Source organism: Schistocerca nitens, chromosome 3 (assembly GCF_023898315.1).
Source record: "Schistocerca nitens isolate TAMUIC-IGC-003100 chromosome 3, iqSchNite1.1, whole genome shotgun sequence".
Lineage (NCBI taxonomy): Eukaryota > Metazoa > Arthropoda > Insecta > Orthoptera > Acrididae > Schistocerca > Schistocerca nitens.
This window is the reverse complement of record NC_064616.1, coordinates 34,823,022-34,848,145: the sequence shown is the minus strand read 5'-3', so window position 1 is coordinate 34,848,145 and position 25,124 is coordinate 34,823,022. Positions and strand designations below refer to the sequence as shown.

Sequence of the window (25,124 nt, the reverse complement as noted above, 5' to 3'; positions counted from 1 at the left end):
CATGGCAGTGTGGCTAGTTCATGAAGGTCTGTCAACAGCTGAATTGAGAATATTGCCAAACCATCATTCACGATCTCACACGCTCAATACGTATTGACAATACTGACAATATGTCTGAGGCCGTCAATACTATTTTTCCTAGTTAGGACGATACGTCAATATGCGCTCTCAGCCGGCAATATATTGGCGGTTTGGCAATATTGTTGAAGCGGTGAGGGCTCCTTTACAAATTCTGTGTTTTTGTTTTTTTAACTGATGTAAATTCGATATCTAAGATCGCATTCTTTCTTGAAGAGTGGCGATGATGTATCTTTCGTTCCGTTCCGTTGACGTCCAATGTGAAGCGACTTAAGAGTCGAAAGATTTGAAAAACCTGTGCCAACAAGGAATATCTCTAGCGGTGAAATTCTTTAGGATGCAATATAAGCAAAGATTATTTTCATAAGACACTTGAATAATAGACCGAAAAATCCCGTTGTCAGAGAGCTGTTTTAGCTTACGGAAGGTTATAGTGTTAGTGAATCTTAACTTGTTTGTGTACGTACGAATTGTTGCACCACTTGTAGTGTGCGTGATATCGTGTTGAGAAAAAACGTTTGCGAGTATATGGATGTTTTTTCTTCATCCCACGAAGAAAATAAGACATTTGAAGCACAATCATTTCGATTTCACCTGTCATTCATGTATCCCTGAATTCCATAAACAAACACAGTTCTCTCTTACGTACGCCTGGAAATACCATTCTTTTTACATTGGTATGAAGTGACAAATTATTTGTGTGGCTATGAACGACACGGATACCTGCTGTTCTGCAGCTACAATAATGTAAGTTTGCGAGGATGAGTATGATGAATTTCGACAACTGTAGATAAATCACTAGCATGCTGTTCAGATTTTCTATCATAGTTTTTGTTGAGTTAGCTTATTGAAGGTATATTCCTATGTCAGTCAAGGTTTCAGAAGGACCAACAGAGGAACTTTTGAAGCTAAGTTATTTCACTTGCAATTTTTGATTTTTGCCAGTTTTTATGTAGGCTTTACAAAGATCATCTACGTTGCTGCATAGAGTGCTGTATATTAAAACCAGAATAATTTTTTGTTTCTAAAGTAATGAGGAGCAGCATTATGAGGAGCAGACCTCTCACGAGCCGCCTGAAAGAAGGTATTTTATTGTTTAATAAGAACATAACTTTTCACTTCGCCACATAACATTTGGAATGGTGTACTATAAAACAACAGATTAACTTGTGAAGATCTCTGTTGGAAAGTGATAATTTTATTTGGGTGCATGTAAAAAAAATTCCGCTGTGAATGCCAGTTGGCTTGCGTAAATGCATGTATTGGCCTGCTCGTATTTGAAGGTGTTTTGACATAACTAACTACTTTGTGTACCTAACGGTGTTGTAATTAGAACTGCAATACTAAAGACAATATCCCCTTTGTTCTCCTTTGTGACTACTGTCATGCCTTCTTTAATAAAATAAAATCCTGTTGTAAAATGTTTATAATCCCATAGTGGTGGTGTTATGTATTTTTTCTTTTCCTTTTTTCAAGTGTAATTCAGGCATGCCTTCACTCAGCTTTCTCTGTGTGATGTTTGCTACAAGTGCAAATAAACGAATTTATTATTCCGTCTGATAACCTTCTAATGTGATAACCACTGCATCTGACCCTTTATATTTCACAATTATATTTAAAAGTAATGTCAGAGTTCTCACATTAAAGCGAGTAGGAAAGTGGTTTTGTGCAACTGCCCGTTGTAGATATACGATGTTTTGTCTATCCTTTGTACATTTTGCCTGTTGATAGTTAGTTAAAAACTGTGGAATAGGCATGCTTTTCATATTGACAAACAGAATATTGACAGAAAAGTGGATGAAGATATTTGCAATGCCCAGTTATTTTTCAAGGTATCACATTTGTATGTCTTTCCTTTCTCCAATCCTCCTCCTCCCTCCCTCCACTGACCCAAGTGAACACGTTTAGAAATGTTTCCCCACTTCTTAGTGTAATTGGTACTTCTCATATAGGTGGTATTTGTATGAAATTTCTTGACACTGTATGTGTGTAACAGGCTGGGACTGTAATTTGGAACCTTATCTCATGAGGGAAGTGTTATAGTCTGAGCTATCTAGGCACAGCTTACCACAGTCTGCATTCACAACCTTAATTCCGTCAGTTGTCAGTATCTTTCTTGTTTACAACAGAGTACTCTCTGCTTCAGACTGAAAGATTCATTTTGGTAATTGTACCATATCATAATGATGGAAGACTTAAAAAAAAAAAAAAAAAAAAAAAAAATGGTTCAAATGGCTCTGAGCACTATGGGACTTAACAGCTGAGGTCATCAGTCCCCTAGAACTTAGAACTACTTAAACCTAACTAACCTAAGGACATCACACACATCCATGCCCGAGGCAGGATTCGAATCTGGAAGACTTCAGATAGTTGCCATAACTAAATAGTCTGCCATTCAATTTGAATTAAACATGCTGTTGTTAAAATATAGAATTTGTGTGCTCATGAGAATTACTCGTATAAACTGTGAGTGGAGAGGTAATGGGAGTCACTGGCTATTTAGACATGTCATTCTGTCCACATTTTCTGTGGTCCTCCTTAAACATGCTGATGGTGTGTGCCATGCCCAGTGAAAAGTAAAGTATAGAATCTAACAGTGCCAAAATTTGTCAGTAGGGAAAGTTATTAAAAACTTGGTTTCAGATAAAGCATGGTTTAGACAGAGTTTGAAAGATTTTTTTATTGGCAACTTCTTGTACGCCATAGATGAATATCTTAACAAGGACTGTCAGAGCACCTTAAGGAGAATGTTAAATTTCAGTTTAAACAGTACTTGGTCACAACAGTCAAGATTAGGTATTTTGTGTATGATAAATTTATTAAAAGTGCATAACAATGTTTCATTCTGACAGTGTATTAATTCTGTTAATATTAGCAGTTTCAGTTTACTGTAATGTAGTCACCTATTTTGATAATCTTCTGACAAAGATCAGGGTAGTAAGTATTATATTCAGATGTTTTATCTTATACTTTCTGACATGTTCCGCACCTGTGAGAATCGTCTCACTTTTGGGTCTATGGAACGAAAACTGAATTGATTTATCTAATCTAAGAACTTGTTTAGCATATCTTAAACTATTTTCAGGGCAATAATATACAAATACACAGACTGGCAACTAAATCAGGAGAAAGGTAACTTAGAGCTAGAATATATGGCACTTATGATGAACTTGTATTTTCCTGTCACACATGTTCTAAATTATGCTATCTTCAATGAACTCAAGTTTTATGAATACCACTCTCTGTGTAGGATTTTGGATATGGAAGGCACTGAAGAATGTGGATTATGATTTGATCTTTCTTGCATTTGTAGTGTCATGTCATCAACATTAAAGCCCCATTAATTTATATAGTATTTGAATCTTCCCACTCTGGATTGTAATCTGTATAGTTACCTCCATACCAACAAGCTTTCACTGCGTCCAAGGGTTAGCGGCTGTCATCCATCTGGGGAGTTCAGGTGTTCTCTGTCGACTGTTCCAGGTCTTGGTAGGCACAGTACATTCTTAGATAACTGCTGAATATTCTCTCTAGATCTTAGCTGTTGTAGAGAAGGAGTATGACTATGCAATGGGTGGATGCTGTTCTGCTTCACTTAAGCTCAGTGATAAAACTTTAGGCGACATCATCTAAATACCAGCCTCAAAGGGGTTAACGGAAACGTCCAATTCCACCAATATGGCAGAAACGGCCATTCACAACTACTCCCATATCGCGAGTATGATGTCATTACGTAAACATAACAACAAACATGAAAATAGATCGATAAACCCTCAAACACATATTCCTCCTATATTATAATCAATCTAACGGGACAAGTGGGGAAAATTGGGGGTTTTTGGGTGGGGACAAATTCATAATACACACACGCTACTAAACCAAACGGCAAAACCGGTAAAATAAACCGACCATAACATTTGCGAAATCAACTACAAACAATATCCAGTGGAATTGAACACTTCCCTTGACCTATATAGGTCAACGGAAAGTATTGATACCAATTCAGAAACCACGAAACCTACAACCACTTCCACAATCATCACTACCTCAAAAACCACAAGAAAAAAAGTAAACCATCAACTCACTGCTCAATACGCCTCCAATCTTCACTTACAAGCACAACAACAGCTGACAACGTCAACAACTCAAATGAACCCAATACGACACACACCATACAACCCACAAACCCCACCAGAGAGCACCACCAAACACCAACGACACGCCACCTACAAACACATCACAAGCACACACTAAACCAACAACAAAACCTTACCCGCAACCTACAGACACACCACCAGAGAGCACCACCGACCACACAACAAGACATCGTCAAACGCACGACACTCGCAAACTAAACTTCGCGCCATCGTGACGTCACACACCACAACAGACTTACGTCACGGCCGACTTCCTTCCCCATCCTTCCCTAATCTGACGAGACCGATGACCACACTGTCTGGTCTCCCTCCCCAAACAACCAACCAACCAACTTACGTCACGGGTCAAAGCCGATGGGTGGTATCGGACCCTTCTGGTGACCCCCTCAAAGTGCATGTTGGCAGTGACTGTCATGAGCAGTCATGGGAAGTAATGATGGTGGAACAGCTGATTTATATAATCAGTGATGTAATAATATTTTCATTTTGACTGTGGAAGAAGTATTTTACAGAACAACATTAATATTCTAGACGCTAGAGTGTAGCCAAACCAAAACCTCTTCATTTGCTGGGACAAATACACGCAAAATACATAATAATTTAATATAGTTTTCATTTTCTGCTTCTGCTGCATCTTTGCATTTAAGCTATTGATGTATGATTTGCTGCATGGCCCAGATGCAAGTAAACAGAAAATAATGGCAAATGAAACTATCACCATACAAGTTAACAAAGACTTCTGGCTATGCTTTAGATCAGTCTGTCAGTACACATACATTCTCAACAGAACTGTTACTTCCAACCTAAGCTAGATCTTCAGTTGTGGTACAGATCAGTCTATCACCACAGCGTAGGTTTAATATTCATTTGTTGGTTTTGTAAACTCTTGACCACATGTCAGCCTTGCACAGACCTCTGGCTGCACTACATATCAGTCTATCATAACAACATAGAGTCCACCTTTGAGATGAAATCATTAATATTTCAGCAGAGACAATGAAAAAGTGTTGTATGTATCAATCAAATGGTAGAAGAAGAAAGGGCTATCCCTACAATGGAAGTAATTCATATCATTTTGTCACCAAAACTGAGATTCATATTTCAGATGAATTCATTAACAGCATTTCAATATAAAAGGTGCAAGGTGTGTGTTATACATGCACAGGTGGCAAAAGCAGAATGTGAAGGAAAGGCCATCCACAAAATATGATTAATTTATATGCTAGTGGTACAGACATACAGTTAACTGCTGTTTGGCTATCACATACTGTTCTCCCATCAGCTGCCTCTAACTTGATATGGAGAGGCATTGCCAACATCTGCTTTATATCATTAACATGAGCAGTGTGTGGATGGCCCTTTGTACAGTTTAGCTCCTTCATATCAGCAGCCACTTCTATGCATTTAGTGTGTGGCACATTTTCAGCCTCGTGATAAAGTTTATTTGTTGGAGTACACTCATATTAACCTAAAATCAGTGTATATGTTTCATTGAGTATTGTTTCTATTTGCCTTATATAATGTGATGAGTTGTACCAGACAGGAGAGAGATATTCTACAGTGGGTGGGGGAGAGAGAGTGCAATTGCTGGTTCACTGCTTGAGGAGAATGTGATCCCATTTTCACACTGTCAATTTTCAAATCAGATTGTCTTGTGTGGAGATTTTCATTTTGTTATCCTCGCATTGGCTACAATTTTTGAATGTAAGTGTTCTGTCAAGTAGTTCTTGCAGCCATTTTGGGGTGTGACAGTGCTATAACTATGCTCCTAACTGTACTGTATGTAGCTTCTCTGTTCCATAGATTAGAATGCAGACTTGGCTTAATAGGGTTTGCTATCAGCATTATGGTATCCCTATAGACTTCAGAGGGCAGTTGCCAGTTATCTCTCCCAAGTGTCAAAGCTGTTACTCTGTGCAGAAAGAGCTAAATCATCTGCACAGAGGAAGCTTCTTATATTTGGAATCAGCAGTTGGTTGTTGGTGCATATGTTGAAAAGAAGTTAGAACACTTCCATAATGTGCTCTTCAGAGACTTTGCTGTTCTTGGAAGTCAACAAAAAACTTAAAATTGTGCGAGAGAGTGCTGATAACTTCAGCAAGGTCGAGGTTGTTGAGCAGATTCTGTAATTGAACATATAGTTATTGGTAACTGACAGCATTTTACATTGCTGTTGAGTCTACAAAAGCGACACCAATAACCTGACTATTTTCAAACCTGCCTCTTTGAAATGAGTAAGAGCAAAGAGCTGCCCTTTACAGTTGCCCTTGGGGCTTATCCCTGCTTGCTCGTGTATAAGTAGAGGGTTGCTTATAGGTGGACTTGTTTAGAATTGTGGATTTTAGCAATTTGTACAAGTGGATTAATTGGCTAACCAGCCTAAAATTTTTGGGGTGCTTTGCTTCCTTTCTAGGTTGAAGAAGGGTTATCTCTCTGCTTTTTTGCCATCTTTGGTATTTGATGGCTGTTCATGCAACTGTTGAAGACCTTATACAATCCATTCTCTTGTGGATGGGCCATAGTTCTTTATTTGTTCCATTTGGATGTCATTTAAGCTGGCCATTTCACTGGCTATGCTGCTTTTGATAGGCTTGTTGAGTCCTGACATTTGAAATAGGGTAACTAGACCACTTACTTCCTTCTGACCCATGTGGTGTGGTTTAGGTACTTTTACTTTGTGTTTGACTTGCCAGTCATGCACTATCTGGTCTGCAGTGATGTCATAGTGTTTATTACACCTGTTAGTATTACTATTGAGGCATATCAGTAATCTTCATGCTTTTTGGCTGCTCCTGGTTAGATTTAGTTCTTTTGTGCTTTTAATCCTTTATTCCTTTCCGATGCTGTCAGCAACTCAGTGAGTTTGTCCCAGCTTCTACTGTTGCCTCACAAAAAGGATCTTTTTTAGACCCAGCTCTCTGTAGCAAACTGAACAGCAAGCTCAGTGGTGTAAGACAAAGAAAATGTAAGTTTCAAGTACTACATGGCATCAACAGTCTGGAGAATTTCTTTACAGCCTCAGTGAATGCTCTGTGTAATTCAGGTATCGGTCTGAGGATGGAAACCACAGCTTCCATCAAGTCTGTAAACTTTTTGATAAAGATTATTGTCCAGTGAAATAACCCTAATTTAAAATGAAATGTCCTGTTTCTGCTGTCATCAGTCATCCTTACATCATAAAACATATGCCGTGATTTAATCCAGCTACTCTGGAAAACACATAGCCACTCATTTACAATGTGATTTCCACAGTGATGGAATTGAACCATAACAAGTGTTTGTGATGTGATAATAGCTTATGGCAGCTGAAACTCGTGCCCCGTCCTCACAGCTTTACTTTTGCCAGTACCTCGTCTCCTACCTTCCAAACTTTACAGAAGCTCTCCTGCAAAGTATGAATGTGCCGGGTAAAACATTACTTTCTTAAAAAAATTTAACACTGTGCATCTTGAGATAGACTGAAATGTCATTCTTTCTTGTAAACTTGTACCTATCAACTTCCTTGAATTTGAAATTTCTTCAGAATGTAACAAATGATTGATCCATTTTGTGTGTGTGTGTGTGTGTGTGTGTGTGTGTGTGTGTGTGTGTGTGTGTGTGTGTGTGTGTGTGTGTGTGTGTGTGTATTAGGAATAACAATAAAGACTGTTTTGATGCATGTCATGAATATATTATCACTGCAAAAAGTCATAATTGGTTATTAGCCACTTTCTGTGTACCACTGATGGTGGCTTAGTCATTTGTTGGGCTCAGATGGTTTACTTAAGCCATTTCTAGCAGTTATGTATATTTGTCATTGGAATCCACATCTTAATGTACTGATAAGGTTTCCTTGAATTCTGTATATAACTTCAGTTGAGTGCAAGAGTGAATATTTCAGTGAAGCTGTAGTCAGTTTGTGGCTCTCCTTACCCATCTCACTTATAGCACTGTGTCGGATGTTCTTGATGGAATTTCTAACTTGTTTATCATCACTATGTAGGAAAGGTGTGTCCCCAGAAGCTACTTGAATTTTATTACCAACTAATCAAGGTATATGGCACAACTTTTATTCAGTCTTAAGTGCTGTTATTGTTGTGCTTCAAGGGGGTAAATCATAACACATTTTAGTGAATAAATGACTGTTAGTGAATAATTTCCTAATAAAAGATATGCATCTACATCTATACCTTGTGAGCTGCTGTAGGTGCATGCCAGAGAGAATGTCCCTATGTCCCACTGTACCAATTATTAGGACTTTTTCCCATTCCATTCACTTATGGTGTGTGGGAAGGATGATTGTTTAAATGCTTCTGTGTATGCTGTAATTAATCTGATCTTATCCTTTCAATCCCTTTGGGGTCAATACATAGGGGGTTGTAGTATACACCTACAGCCATTATTTAAAGCCAGTTCATGAAACTTTGTTAGTAGGCTTTTGAGGAATAGTTGATGTCTGTCTTCAAGAGTCTGCAAGTTTAGTTCTTTCGTCATTGCTGTGACACTCTTCTGTGGGTCAAACAAACCTGTTAACCTTCATGCTGCTCTTTTCTGCATACATTTAATATCCCCTGCTAGTCATCTTTCGGTATGGATCCCACACACTTGAGTAATATTCCAGGATGGGTCACACGAGCTGTTTTTAAGCAATTGCCTTTGTAGACTGTTTGCATTTCCCAAGTATTCTACCAGTAAACCAAAGTCTTCTACCTGCTTTACCCATGAATGAACCTATGTGACTGTTCCATTTCATGTCCCCACTAACAAGGGAACCTCCCCATCGCACGCCCCTCAGATTTAGTTATAAGTTGCCACAGTGGATAGGCCTTGAAAAACTGAACACAGATCAATCGAGAAAACAGGAAGAAGTTGTGTGGAACTATGAAAAAAATTAGTAAAATATACAAACTGAGTAGTCCATGCGAAGATAGGTAACATCAAGGACAATGGGAGTCAAGGAGCGCCGTGGTCCCGTGGTTAGCGACAGCAGCTACGGAACGAGAGGTCCTAGGTTCAAGTCATCCCTCGAGTGAAAAGTTTAATTTTTTATTTTCAGTTTATGTGACAAACTCTTATGTTTTCATCACTTTTTTGGCAGTGATTATCACATCCACAAGAAAACCTAAATCGGGCAAGGTAGAAGAATCTTTTTACCCATACGCTAAGTGTACAAGTTAGGTGGGTCAACAACATATTCCTGTCATGTGACGCACATGGCGTCACCAGTGTCGTATAGAATATATCAGACGTGTTTTCCTGTGGAGGAATCGGTTGACCTATGACCTTGCGATCAAATGTTTTCGGTTCCCATTTCGTCTACTAATCGCACGGTTTTGCGGAGCAGTCACAAAACACAGACACTAAACTTATTGCAGTGAACAGAGACTTCAATGAACGAACGGACAGATCATAACTTTGCGAAAATAAAGAAGGTAAAATTTTCAGTTGAGGGAAGGCTTGAACCAATGACCTCTCGTTCTGCAGCTACTCACGCTAACCACAGAACCACGGCGCTCCTGAGCTCGCGCACCCCTTGTTGTTGCCTATCTTGCGCATGGACTACTCAGTTTGTATATTTTACTAATTTCTTTCATAGTTTCACACAACTTCTTCCTGTTATCTCGATTGATCTGTGTTCAGTTTTTCAAGGCCTATCCACTGTGCCAACTTATAACTAAATCTGAGGGGGGTGCGATGGGGAGGTTCCCTTGTAAGTGTTACACACAGGTATTTGTTTGAGATTACAGATTTCAGCTGTGACTCACTGATATTATATTCATAGGATACGATGTTTTTTCATTTTGTATAGTGCACAATTTCACATTTCCAAATATTTAAAGCATGTTGCCATTCTTACACTACTTGGAAGTCTTATCAAGGTCTGATTGAATATTTGTGCATCTTTGTTCAGACTGTACTTTGTTGTAGGTAACTGCATCATCTGTGAGAAGTCTTAGATTACCATTAATATTGTCCACAATATCATTAGTATGCAACATGAACAGCAAGGTACCCAACACGCTTTCCTGGGTACACCCGAAGTTATTTCTATATCTGTCTGTGACTCTCCATCCAAGATAATGTGCTGTATCCTCCCTACCAAGAAATCCTCAATTGAGGGACAAATTTCATCTGATACCCCATACAGTTGTGCTTTTGATAATAAGCATAGATGTGGTATCGAGTCAAATGCTTTTCGGAAATTGAGATATGCTACATCTACCTGACTGCCTTGGTCCACGACTTGTGGAGTGTCGTGAGGAAAGCGTGAACTGGGTTTCACATGATCTACGATTTTGAAATCTGTGGTGGATGGCACAGGGGAGACACCTCACTATGTTTGAGCTCAGAATATGTTCTAAGGTTATGCAGGAAATGGGTTTCAAGGATATTGGACGCTAGTTTTTAGGATCATTTCTGCTACCGTTCTTGTAGGGAGTGTGACTTGTGCTTCTTGCAGCTACTGGTCTTGGTCTTTTGTTCGAGGCATCTATAATAGATTTTAGTTTACAGAGAGGCTAACTCAGCTGCAAATTGGATGTGGAATCTGATAGGGATTCCATAGAGTCCTGGGGCTTTGTTCAGAGTAATGATTTCAGCTATTTCTCAATGCCAGTGACACTAATATCTATTCCACTCATCTTTTCAATGGTACAAGAAGTGAGCTGGGGGCAATACTCCGAACATTTGAAAACAGAGTTAAACATTTCTACCTTTGCTTTGCTATTCTTGATTTCAATTACTGCTTTGACCATGAGTGAATGGACACTAACTTTGGTGCCATTAACAGCCTTTATGTATGACCAGAATGTCTTTGGGTTTTGTGAAAGACCTTTTGACAATATTTTGCTACAATAGTCATTCAAAGCTTCACACATTGCTCTCTTGACTGCCATTTCATTTCATTCAGCATCTCTGTATCTAGAACCGTATGATTTGTTTTTAAACTATCGTTCAGCAGCCCTGTTTGCTTAGAAGTTTCTTTGCTGTGTCTATATACTGCGGAGGATCTCTTCCATCATGAATGTTCCACAGGCCAAGTATCTATCCAGTGCATGGTCAACTATTCTTTTAAACTGGAACTATAGTTCTTCTACATACTCCTGTGCAAAGCTAAAAGTTTCAAGTTCCTCGTTGAAATATGACCCTACTACTTTTTCTGTTTAGTTTGCTGAATATATAAATCTTTCCACTTGTTTTAGTTGTCCTTTGTGCTTCAGTATTCATTGTTGCTATAACTGCCTCATGGTCACTAGTACCCATTTCAATGTGGACTTCCTCAAAGAGGTCAGGTCTGTTTGTTGCCATTATATCTAATGTATTTCCATCATGAGTGAGTGGGGTTCTGAAATATCTGTTCTAGGTAGTTTTCAGAGAAGGCATTTAGTACTGTCTCACAGGGTGGCTTGTCACACCCACAACTAACAAAGCTCTAGTTACCCCAGTTGATTGTTAGATGATTAAAGTTTCCTCCAGTAATTACAGTATGATTAGGGAATTTATGTACAAGCAAACTGACATATTCTCCAAGGTTCTCAGTTACATCAGGAGGTGGGACTGGTAATTAATAGAAGGACCTCATTATGATTTTATGTCCACCCTTGAAACTGTGTCTTCCCCAAATAATTTCACATGCAGCTTCAGTTTCTATTGTTGTGCATTTGAATTTCTTGTCTTCTGTGACAAATACACCGTCTCCACAGCCCATTTCCCATCCTTTCAGTATGTGCATAAATTATCCCTAAAGATCTCTCTACTGCTAACTTCAGGTTTTAACCAGCTTCTAGTATTATGAGCTTTACTGCTTTAGGAGCACTTGAAACTCTGGAACTTTCTTGTGAATGCTTGGGCAGTTAACCACAAGGATTTTGATGCTCTCCCCCGGGGATGGGGAGTGCATTTCTTTGTATCTTACACTAATGCTTCTGGGTTTCTTACAGCTATATAGTTATCTGGAGTGCATGGAAAGTTGTCTAATCTGAAAAAAAAAATCCTTGTGTGCAACCCCCCCCCCCCCCCACACACACACACATGCACACACACATACAGTCAATTACTTTGATAGCTGTCCCTGATCTGTAGTGCACACCTGACCCATTCAGTGGACCTCTCCTCTCAACACTATAGCGCAAGTCTAGACAGCCACAGCCTACCTTGTCATAGAACCTTTGAAGTCTCTGGTTAAAGCCTTCCACTCGACTCGGAACCAGGACGACATGTGTTCTGGGGGCTATGCTGCTGATTTTGAGCTTCATTGAAATTCCGGGAGCAAGGCCAGTATCCTCAACACACTGCTAGTCGTAGGAATCAGCCAAGTATGACCTTGGAGCCCAGATGACGGATAATGTTTGTTCCAAAGTGCGCCATAGTCTGTAGTTGATCGCACCCTGTTCACTCGATGACTACTGGAATCTGAATGATGGCTTCAGGCATACACACTGAGTGCACTTGGTGTTCCTTCCCATCCCTTGCTTCCTTTCCCTAAGTGGTACCATTACTGCCATACATATGAACTGCCAACAATTAATAGACCCTACCACTTTGCTTTTGCTGTTCCTTAGTTAAAGTGATCCACTCTAAACACTCATTTTTGAGTAAATGCAGAGTAACAAATCCTACAGGTTCATTCAGATAGTTTATATTCCCTTCACTTTTCGATCACAAGCATCTACATTCAGCAGTTCGTCTTAATGTACATTGGATTTGTTGTTCATATTCTGATGATCATCTTTTTCTTGTGCTTTAGTCCCACATCAGCACAGGATTGGCATGTTTATTAATGCATTTGGCATGGCTAATTTAAGAGATAGCTGGGTGCCCTCCCTTTGCCATCCTGTTACCCTTGGGGTTGACTACATCTACCCTATCTGTCTGTTGAGGTGTTATTAATGTGAAAGATACCAAAAGTTTTCCAAGTGTGTGCAAACTGTGTAACTGAGGTGGGAACCAGGTTCCACCTCAATATTCACCTAGTGGGATGTGGGAACCACTTAAAAACCACATCCAAGTTGGTTGGCATACTGCCCCTCATTGTTAATCCACCGAACGGATTCGATCCGGGGCTGGCACAGCTACCCATCCTGGAAACAGCACTTTAACTCATATGGCCATAGGGATGGGCTTGTAGAGACTACAATATTTTAATTAATCCACTGGGAGAATAAATCAATTCATCTTGTCTTTTCTTCGTAGATTGAAATGGTTTTGGATCGAGCATTCTTCCTTTCATTTTGAACCAGCACTGTTTAACTGATTTCACAACAGTATGGCTGTCCACAGCAGAAATGAAGAGTAATATCTTTGATCCATAAGTTACACGTGACAAAATCATATGTGATTGTTTCATTTAGAAACATGTGGCACATGAAATACTTTGACGTGGCAGTGTCACTGTTCTGGCTACCAGTCTAACCTTTAAAGAGTCAGCGACAGTAAATATGTTGAAAGCTCTGAAGATCTGGTGAATAAAAATCATCTTAGCTTTAGAAAAAGTAAGTCAACTCAACAAGCATTTGTGATAATGGGATATTTAACAATGGGAGAAAGGTATAAGAAAAAGTTAATTTTTGTAGACAAGAGATAGGTGTCAGAAACATTGGTATTAGAAGACATTTCAGAAATTCAACACCTAGAGCACACATTTGTGGTGTACTTCCACACCACCATTGTTTTCTGTATTCCATGTATTGAGGCCCAAAAGTGGATTTTTTCTAGAAATGGATTCTGATAAAGCAATCTTGAAAATTTTGTATGTGCATTTATTACATTCTGAAAGGAGAGGGAATAATTTGATACAGCTGTGTTAAAAAGATCTCCCAGATGCTTATTTTTTTTATTTGTGTTCTGTATTGACAATATTCTATTGAAAATTTTAGGTAATTCACATTGTTGTGAAGTCTGTTCTGTTTCTTGGGTACTTAGCTCTTCTTGTCTCAGTTTTCCAAGGTACTTGCTTAAAAATAAATTATAGTTGTCATTGTAGCCAATGGGTAATATTTGTAAGTACAGCACAGTAAGGCATTATGCTACTAAATCTATGATTTTTCTGTGGCGTGCTTGAAATGTGTGATATAGAGAATGAAAATTGGGTTCATTATTTGTGTAACTTTCTATCAACACACTACTACTGGTGTGCAGGGGTTTGGTGCATGGCTGTTAACACATTCTCACACATCTCTCTAGATTCCAAGTGGTTTGCTAAGTTTGTTATGTCAACATTCACTATACAAAAGTCAGTGTGCTTGTCTGCAGTGCATATTCATTGCATGTTTGCATAGTAGATTTGTGGAGTAAATTCTTTGTTTTTAGTCTTGCTCTCTGATTAGATTTGTTTCCACCCGTAATGCATGTGTAGAATTCCTTGCCATATAAACTTAACTGTTCTGAGCAGTAACAAGCTTAATGTTTTCTTGTGTAATAATTCCCTTGTGTTTATTGGTATGTTGTATGTCATTATCTAGTATTGAAGTAAAGCTTTGCATTACAGCGAGTCTTTTGTATTTTCAGGCGTAAGTCTGTGGAGAACCTGTTAATATCTAGTCACGACGTAATTGGGAGTAGCATCAGTTCATCCTTGACGTTCAACACAATGACTTTACCCTCTGCCTGTCATGTTGCTAATCCCAATGGCTCCCTGGAACCACGGTAAACATGGCTTGTGTGACGTTTCCACATAAATGTGTTAGCTAAAGAAACTGTGATTTGTTCATCATTTAGGCATTAATATAAACTTTTATTGAGCACTGCATAGAAAACTACAGTGGCCACAGTTTCATTTTTAATGTAATTGTTGAGCATAATGTAATCATCCCATGTACTGACATTGTATTATTATCCATTCATGCTTTTTGCCCTATATTTGGGCATATTTCTTCAGACAGGTACATTTGCTTTAATATGTACTAGAAGTACAGCTTAATTTGATATAGTGTGCTGCCTGTACCCACTGTCTTACCTGAGAACATAGTGTTAAGCTTTTTAAATGTGTTAGTGGGTTTTGTTTGCTGTTTGCCTTTTGTGTTGATCAGTAATTAACACATACCTGTCCTCCTGCTGCTTTTTTGTGAAGGTGCCCTCAGATATCATGTGTGAGTGTGTTCTATGTAGGTCTCCAAGCCCAAGTACGAGTCCACAGTCAAGTCCACGCCCGTCCCCCCGACAACAACACAAGCGGGACCATTCCAAAGGTGATATTATACTGACTGGTAACAGCAGCACAACTGTGGAGAAACCAGATACTTTTGAGGTTAGTGGGGTATAGTGTAAGATCAGAATTGTCTGTGGTATTTTTATTGTATAATTCAAGGGACCCAAAAGAAATAAACATAATATATGCAGGCATTTGTTATTGAACAATGTTTCACAAACAGACTGTGTATTTACTTATTTGTTTCTTTCCCTTTGCTGCTAGGAATATGTGGTACTCAAGTGAAGTTTCCAAATGAGATGCATTTCAGCTGCATGTTAGGATTTTGAGCTTACTTATCAACTTTTATCCATTCATGCTACTGTAACTTTTAGGAAATTTACATTATTAATGCTTAGATATTCATTTGCTATCACGGTGCAAAATCTGTATTGATTTAGGTCCAAAGTTAATTTGCCTTGTGCTTATTATAAGGCAGATGCAAAGGACTTTCAAAAAGTGGAAACAAATATTTTCTGCTTCGAATATTGAGATTTTTGCTGTCATTTTCATATGATAATTATAAAAAATACTAACCTATGATTTATGACACAGACTAGAACATGTGTTCCTCCTCCTTAAAACCTTTGGAAAGTTCTGATACAGTTTGATATTATGACTGAATGATTTGAGATTGTAATTGCCTGGTAAGGCTCCAGACAACTTGCAGTGTTACAGAAAATTAAATGCTTATTTCGACAATGGGAACACGTTTTAAATAGTGAAGTATTTGTGGTAAATGCTGTGGGAACATGCTGGAAACAGTGGGGAAAGATGCACTGTTGAAGGGAAGGAATAGACCAAGGTGGTGGTTGGGGGGGGGGGGGGCTGTAAGTAATGTTTTTAGTATAAAACAGCTGTTTAGAGGAAGAGACATCATCACTTGCTTGAAAGCCATTGTTTCAGGTTCAGTTTTAGTTGAAAAGTGAGCTGTTTGTTGCTCATAACTTACTGCTTTGTATAGTTTATGTGGTGGATAGTTATTCTGTGTTATTTACTTGTTCTTTTTGTTCATTGTTGTGTTGGCATAGATTCCTGGGGAAACATTATTTACTGTCATCATACTAGATAGTGTGACAGTAGTGCTCATACGTATTTGTGTGTGTAATACATGTCAATCTAACTAATTTCTCTTATTCTAAACCTTTAAATATAACATAAAATTTAATTTTGAGTAATTGATACAGTGTCCTATAGCTTTATTGTTTGTGGGCAATAGAGAAAAAGTTCTATGAACATATGCTCGACCTGTTTGTAGATGCCACATATTTATAGTTATGTTGTCCATGTGGTTCTAAGCTTGCAGTTGATCTAATTCCATACCTAAATACTTGGTCTGCTCTTTAATTTTCAACATGTTTCAAACACAAAAAGTATGATACAACCCAGAGCACTGAAATTGTTAAGAGGAATAACTGCATTGTGACATGACTCTCATATTCTTCATTGTTCTTTCATTGACATTTGTTTTGTAAGGATTTCCCAAGAACCTCCCATACATGAGTAAGCCTTATTTGTATGCAGAATTCTGGTCACTTGGAGCCGAATTGTTTGCTGTGTTTGGCATCAGCTATTCAAAGCCATGAACATTCCAAAGCCTCTGGATAGGAAGAACCGGCAGGCATAAAATTCTTGCTTCATACTGTTTTACAGTTTTGTTCATCCTCAGTTGGAGTATGGTTGTCTTGTATGTAGGTCTGTGCAATTTTAATATTGTAAGATTCTCCACTCATTGCAGCTTGAGGTGTTGGAGCATATACAGTCGGCCCGATGTCCAGCATATGTGCAAATACTGCATAGTCACCACTAATATTTTCACAGCAACTACAGATGATGCAGAATGCGTAAAAGGTCTCAGCACACCTACAATCACCTCTTTCCCTACTGTTGACCGTGACTGCTTGGAACTGTCTATGAGCCAAACATTCACTTGGTATTCAGGTAAAGCAACATTAATGAGATACGAGTGTCTTGATACAAGGTTGGGACAGATTTCCTTGCTGGCTAGTTTTGAGACTCTTAGAGTTTAAAACTAACAGTGTGCAGCAAGTTCTGTACTCCATACTATGCCTTTTGAAATAATTTTTAATGATGATTTTAGTACAGTAATTTGAAGATTTTTGCATACTGATAGGCACAATAGAGGGGCACTATTGCTTGCTACATTAGTTTCCCCATATGTGGACTCAGGTTACACATGCTGAATAATATACTGTGTTCAATACCAAACTTAATACAGAGTTGTCAAAAGTCACAGAAAGCCACTGGATGTTTGTTAGTAATGATTCACTCATTTACTAGCTGTCAAAACTGTAATAATTCTATGAACCATTAGAATCTTCCTACTGATATACTGACCCTACAGCACTATCGGTAATTGTTCTTGTATAGCTACTGTTGGGTTTGAGTATCAGCAACATCCCATAAATACTTGATTGGGTTAAGATGGGTGATTTGGGGAGGTGAGAGGGTAGCAACTTGTAGTTCAGGATCCACTGGACTGTTCATCAATCCACCTGCTTTCAACCATAGAGAGGTGACATGTCAAATTGTACTGTTGAAACATGGCATCTCTGTCAGGGTACTCTGTTACCAGAAAGGGATGGAGATGGCCTACAAGAATATCTGTATAATGTGCATCTTTCATTGATCATGCAGATAGACAATGGGGCCTAACTGTGACCATGTGAACACAGTCCAGATCATAACTGAACTGTGTTTTGACTTTACACAACCTTGATGACACATAGGATCCATAGCTTCATGGGACATATGCTACTTTGCCACCTGCCAATAAGCTTGTCAACAGGCTGTGTTGCATGTTGCCACTGTTTCATGGTCCATTGATGATGTTTGTGGTCCCATACCAGTTCTTAAGCTGTGTTGGGGTGTCTGCAGTGGGACAAGAGTTGGATGTTTGCTGCTGAAGCCTATGTGGTGCATTTGTCTCTATGCAGTCATCATAGAAACAGGATCCTGACACTCCACATTCAAATTGGTAGCTATCTGACTCACAGTTAGACTATCCATTGTCTTGTATGGCCGTGGTGAGGTGACAGGATGTCCATTCAATACACACTCATGGTTGCCCTGTTCTATGGTTTATGTGTGTGGAAACATAGTCTCTGTGATATTGAAGCCCTATCTTAGACACTGTTGATCTCAGAAACCTGAATTCTTTTAGAATCTATGAACCATTTGTCGTGCGCTGATTATCATCCTGTGTTCAAAGTTGATTGACACGTGAGATGCTGCTGTGTTCATTACACACTTCTCTGTAACAGACTGCTCAGGTATTGTTTTCACACTCATGCCGTATGTCACTTGTAGCTGCAAAATTCAGGTGTCACATGTAGCACATTGTCAAATTGGTCAACCCTTTCCATGGTCCTTAGGGTGCTCAGATGGATGATCTAGCATCAGGTGTGAAAAGTCATCCGTTCAGATTCCATGTGCGCTCAGCTGTCCACTCAGTAAATGTACCCAGAAGAGTCGCTCCAAAGTAGCTAGAACATCCTCTACCTATTGCAAAGGTGGCACATACAACAACTACGGAAGCATATGATATAAATCACTTAACACAGCGCGGATCCTCATAAAATTTGTGCGATCCTCATAAAATTTGTGCTGTTGGTGTTGAGGGGAGACGAAATGAATGTGTGGGAGTCTCAGTGACTAAGCCTCGAGTCAACATGACCATAGTGTCTTTCTCTTCAACCAAAGAGAGATGATGGCAGCAGTTCTCACAAGACTTTGTATAAGACTCTCCCCATTGACTCAGGATTATTCCCCTAATGAGAGGACGCACAGGTGTGAGGTACTTGTGTACCAATTTTTGGTATGCCACGTTATAGTTCCTTGTATTTTATTTGCTGACAAGAGGGAATTCTCTAAATTAATCATTAATCTCTGTTTTAAATAACAACTGAACAAGTTCAGTTGAAGTATTAAAAATTTATTTATTTAGTGTCACAGTTCCTCCCTAAGGTGTTAAGACTAGATTTAAATGTGTATCAAGAGTGGCAGGCTCTTTTGAATTTTTATATCAGTAGTCAGACAGACACTTATTTATATCAAACATTGTTTTTAAAGTAGTTCTTTTTACTGTTCACATTTGATTCAGAATTAATTTCTTTGTACCTTTGTAGGTGTATGAAAAATTTGAGCTCTCTCTCTCTCTCTCTCTCTCTCTCTCTCTGTGTGTGTGTGTGTGTGTGTGTGTGTGTGTGTGTGTGGGCGCGCGCATGCGCGCGGATCTCCCCACTCCCCTCCTGTACACATGCTTGCTTTTATCATATTTCAGAGTGACAGGATCTTTATCATTTTTATAGTAGTTGTCATCAAGCAATACTTATCTCAGATGCAGTTGTAAAAACAGTCATTTTGCATTTTGTTATTGGATTTTAATTGAGAAGTTGGTTATCTCATGGCAATCTCTATTGTTTTGTCGTATTGAAAGAAAAGTATTTCTTTATACAAGCACTGATAACTTTAAAGTTGAGCACCCGGAATCCAAATGCATTTGAACCAGACTGTGTGAAATGTGTTATCAGATTTTGTCTCAAACGCCAGCAGTTCTATTGATTTCTACAGTAAAGAATATACTAGAGAGAGAGAGGAAGGGGGGGGGGGAGATAGGATAGAGAACGAATCAGTGTTTTTCTAACATTAACAATCAATAATTTTTTTTATAAAATGTACTATAATGGGTATAGTTGGGTGCAGTATAGTAGATTCATGGTAATGTTACATTATAAAACATGAAAATAACAACATATGTAATAGAGCAAGACATTGGACTTAATATTTACGCATACACTAAGAGAATTCATATTAACAATTTCTCAATATTTAAAAACCAGTATGATATATTGTATGATAATAAATAATTTATTTTATGCTTGCAGTAATGGTATATCCCAGTTATACATTAAAACCACACACATACACTCTCATTTATGTTAAAAAATTCACTACTTCTGTAGAATGAATTTTGTAACAGGTATTCTTTCAATTTGCTCTTGATTTTTATAGTTTGATGTGTGTAGGTAGAGTATTGGTAACTTTCATAACTGAGTAATTTACTAATTTTTGCATAAGGCTGAAGTTTGTCTAGTTTCTATGTCAACCCTGTTCTGACCTCATAATGTGGCCATGTGAACTATTGGTTTTGGAAAGACAGCAGTTTCTTTTCTGAAAAATACAAGGGAAGAGGCACACTGAGACGGCATTTTGGAAACCTGTAGCAGCAGGAATAGATTCCTGCAAGTGTGTCCTGGCTGCACACCACTCATTGCTTATCGCACTCCTCTGAGTAATAATTTTCTTATTGCCAAGAACTGTTTACCACAAAAGGTGATGCCATAAAACAACAATGCATGGGTATAATATCCTGAAGTAAGCAACTATGACAACATCCATATGGAACCCTGTACATATGGAAATTAATGTTAAGGACAAGTTGTTTAGCCTGTTCTCTAATAAGTTTGTGTAATTGTTTGAAGCTGTATTTCCAAAAATAAAAAAAATCATACGAAATAATTCTCAAGTCAGTAAATGGAAATCCTGGATAGAGGGATAAGACTTCCCTGTAGAACAACAACAAAAATTATGTGTATCACAAATGATATCTGGTGATCCTATAAAGAAAGAAAACTATAGATTGTTCTGTAATATTTTAAAAAGGGTCGTGTGTGTGTGTGGGGGGGGGGGGGGGAGATAATGAATTTTCTCCTGTCACGACTGGCTATATTATAGTAAAAATACCCACACAGAATGCTCAGTTAAGTCTTCAGAACTACTGCAACTTTGCCTCTGTCTTTCAGAAGGGAGCAGTTTCATTTTAATGTGTGGTGTGTGCAATCAAATAATTATACACTTTCCAGATGTTAACCAATTGGAATTCTGTCAGTCATTCCTTTGTCTCTACTGTAGTAACTTTCAGCAAGTGAATTGTTTTGTGTCTTCAAAAAAAGTAACTTGTATGGAAACTGTATATTGCATCATTTTATATAGGTCAGTTACCTGAATCCAATACTGATACCAGAAACTACCACCATCTCAGAGGCAAAAATACAGGGTTAATCTAAATGATGGATCCATTTTCAAAACTTCATATTTATTCAAGTACAAATCCAAAATGAACAAGCTTTATACCAATGAAAAGAGGAAGTATCAAAGTTTTTTTCATAATGTTTGATATCAGTTTAATAATTTTTTAAATATTTGTAATTAATCTGAATGAGCTGTGGAACTGAATCACTGCTGCCATACACTCAGTAACACCAGATATACCTTCACGTGTGTGGGATGAGTTTGGCTACCATGTTGATGTTTGCCATGCATCCAGCAGTCACCACATTGAACATTTATAACATTCATCACATTTCTAATTAAAAAATTTATTAAATTGATATCAAACATTATGAAAAAAACTTTGAAACTTCCTCTTTTCATTGGTACAAAGCTTGTTCATTTTGGATTTGTACTTGAATAGATATGAATTTTTGAAAATAGGTCCTTCATTTAGAATAACCCTGTATGATGTGTTGCATGATTAATGATTAAGAAATGTTAAGAATGACTGCATGACAGAACCGAGGTTGAATGTTGACAGGTTTCCTGTCAAGGTATGACATGTCAAATCCAAGTTTTTTTGGTAAAGGCAAATGCGCAGAACTTTTAAAGTTGGTGTTTTGAGACAGTTGTGTTGTATGCAGCTACAGCAGAAAGAAAGAGGGAAACTAAAACTGAGTCGCTGAAGAGTAGACTCACGTGGCTGTGCTAAAATCTCAGCTATGGAGATTGGTGCTTCATAGTAAGTGTTGTTGTAATCTGTAACCTTTGCAGTGTGTGTTTCATGAGTGGTCAGTTTCCTGATATATTACAGTACTCATTAGTAAAATTACTTTATAAAAAGAAGGAAACAGGTTAATGGAGACAATTACTGGCACTAGACTTAATTTGCCACATTTGCATTTCAGATTCAGGAAGGGATCACAACCATACAAACGTACTGTATTCTTTTGTGTATAAGACACTTGGAGGGCTAAGAGATATGCTAAGGACAGTAAGGGTTTTCTTTTGATTTACGAAAAGCATTTAATTGTGTAAACCGTGCAATACTTTTATGTAATCCGATATAAGTGATAACCCTATTTCCTTGCTTGCTTTACTTCCCATGTCCAGGTGAGAGCATCTAAAATCGTTTCCTCCAAAACTCTGCAGCTATAATGGCCTTTTCATTGCACAAAAAATAGATTTCTGCTGTGCAAACAAACTCCACCCATGGGCAAATGAGCAAATGTTCAATTGTCTGGGTTTCTCCACATTCGCTCTGTTCGTCTTCAGAGTAGCCCCACTTAACCGTGTTTACTTTGCTCTGTATAACTTTTGTTATCTATTCAGTGTGCTGTGTGTGCTGTGCTGTAGTTGCTGCCCCTGTGATTTTGTCTGTGGGGTGCAGGTTTGTATTTTGCAGAGTGGTCCAACCATAAAGATAGAAGGCCAGTCTCAGGTTGGCCTTCTATTGGTACTATCCATTGGATAAAGCCCTTACTTGACTTGAGACAAGTTGGAACTGTTTGGTGGTTATACATTAAGTGCTGTGGGTCAGTTTGCTGCGTTTTCCTCTCTATTTCACTTACTGTAAGGGACGTTCAGAAAGAAATGAACTGGAGGCATAATTACAGAAACCAGTACCTGTATGTTAGAAGTATTCGCCCTAGCTGTTGACACACTTGTCCCACTATGACACAAGGTGGTCAATGGCTGTCTCATAAAATTCCCAGGGCTGCGATGTTAACCAGTTCTGCGTGTACAGTTGGATGTCGTCGTCCAAGGTGAATCGTTTGCCCCCTCAGAGCCTTTTTAAGGGGACCAAAAATAGCGTAATCACAGGGGGAGAGGTCCGGACTGTATGGAGGGTGGCCAATAACCTCCTATTTGAATTTCCTGCAGGAGTGCCGCGACTGTGTTGGCCGTATGAGGCTTTGCATTGTTGTGGAGTGGAATGGCCGCGTGGCTGAGATTGCCTGGTCATTTTGATTTGATTGCTTGGCAAAGGGTGGTCAAGGTTTTTGAGTAACATTGGGCATTCACTGTTGTCCTGTCCTGCAGGAAGTGAAGAAGAACGTCAGCGTAACCTTTCCTGCACTCGTGTGGACGACGACATCCAGCTGTACGTGTGGAACTGGTTAACATCACAGCCTCGGGAATTTTATGAGACAGCCATTCACCACCTTGTTTCACAGTGGGACAAGTGTCTCAACAGCCAGGGTCAGTACTTCGTACGTACAGGTATTGGTTTCTGTAATTGTGTCTCCGGCCTGTTTCCTTTTGAACACCCTTTTTACTTTGCATTTGTTGCGTTTGATATTAGGTGGTGCTATGGCTGCAAGTGTGTAAATTTTGTGGACAGTCTCATTTAAAGTGACATCAGCGTGTTTGGAGTGGCTAGACCTTATTGGTGCAGCATATTCTCTGGCTGCAAAACATAGTCCCATTGTTGATGATCAAAGAACTTCAGGTTGCGCTCTCTATTTTGAACCAGTCAATTTAAGTGTGATGTTGTTTCTTGCACATATTTTTCCTTTTAGGTCAGTGCAGTGTTTTTTAAATGACAGTGTACGGCCTATGGTAATTTCCAAGTATTTTGGTTTGGTGCAGTGTTGTACTCTAACATCTCCCTATTCTGTTTCCAACTGTTTTTAGGCTTCTCTATTACATAGGTGGAATGTGCATATTTTCATTTTTTCTGCATTAGGTGATAGGTGATTTTCTTCATAGTAGTTCCCCAAGGCATGCAAAGCCTCTGTCTGTTTTCTTTCAACCTCTTCAAATATTCTTCCTTGAGCAGAAGTGGCAGCATTGTCTACATGTATGCATCTCTCTATTTCCGGCTGTGTGGCTGGTCATTTGTGTACATGTTGTACAAGATAGGGGAAAGAACAATCTCTTGTGGTTGCGCGTTCTTTTGGTTTCTCCGTCTACTTTTCTTCCCTTGGAAGATTGTGTAGAATCTTTTGATTCTGCAACATTCCTCTTAACGTGTAAGTCAGTCAAATGTCCTTCGTTACTTCATAGCCTTCCGTGAGAAGTTGTTGGTGGTTTACTGTATCATATGCCGCATAAAGATCAAGCAAACCAACAACCATTATCAATTTCATTTCAAGACAGTGTTATATGTTTTGAGTCAGATTTGGTATTTGACTACAACATGCTTTCCGTTGCGTGAATACAACTTGTTCAGGGATAAGTTTTGTATCGATTCTGGTTTCTATTCTTGACAGAATAATTCTTTAAAATAACTTACATAGATGGCAGGTTAAGGAAATAGGGCAGAAATTTTTTGCCTCAGTAGACTCTTTGCCGGGCTTTAGTAACGTTATCCTCCATAGTTGGGGAACCTGAAATGTTTCCAAACATCTGTTCATCGTCCTCACTAGCCATTCATTAGTTTTTGGACCAAACTGCTTTATTTGTTCAGTTCGTATGTCATCAGGGTCTTCTGCCGTATTTTCTTTCAGTTCTTGCATTGCTCTTCCCAGTTCCTCAGTTGGGAATGGAGTTTCTAGAGATTTGCTGTCACCTCCTATGTTTTGATTGAGATTTGATGCCTTCTGTCTTGTCTTGCCATTCGGTAGCAGTTCGTGAGCAGTCTGGTTTGGAGTGATGTTTGTACTAAATGGTAGGCTCGTAAGATCATTTCTAAGATTTTTTATCAG

At 38.7% G+C, this 25,124-nt stretch overlaps 1 protein-coding gene across 5 annotated transcripts in view; it reads left to right on the top strand.

Moving 5' to 3' along the window:
- Window positions 1–444: 444 nt before the first annotated feature.
- LOC126247978 (protein Aster-B-like) overlaps window positions 445–25,124 on the top strand; it is a 224,423-nt gene continuing 199,743 nt past the window's right edge. For 2 of the 5 annotated variants that reach the window (XM_049948542.1, XM_049948541.1), the window contains exons 1-4: window positions 445–825; window positions 1,109–1,162; window positions 14,721–14,858; window positions 15,321–15,459. In XM_049948542.1, the coding sequence (XP_049804499.1) occupies window positions 785–825; window positions 1,109–1,162; window positions 14,721–14,858; window positions 15,321–15,459 (372 nt within the window). In that variant the 5' untranslated portion in view covers window positions 445–784. The remainder of the gene's footprint in view (window positions 826–1,108; window positions 1,163–14,720; window positions 14,859–15,320; window positions 15,460–25,124) is intronic. The other 3 variants (XM_049948544.1, XM_049948545.1, XM_049948546.1) reach the window with 3 other exon arrangements.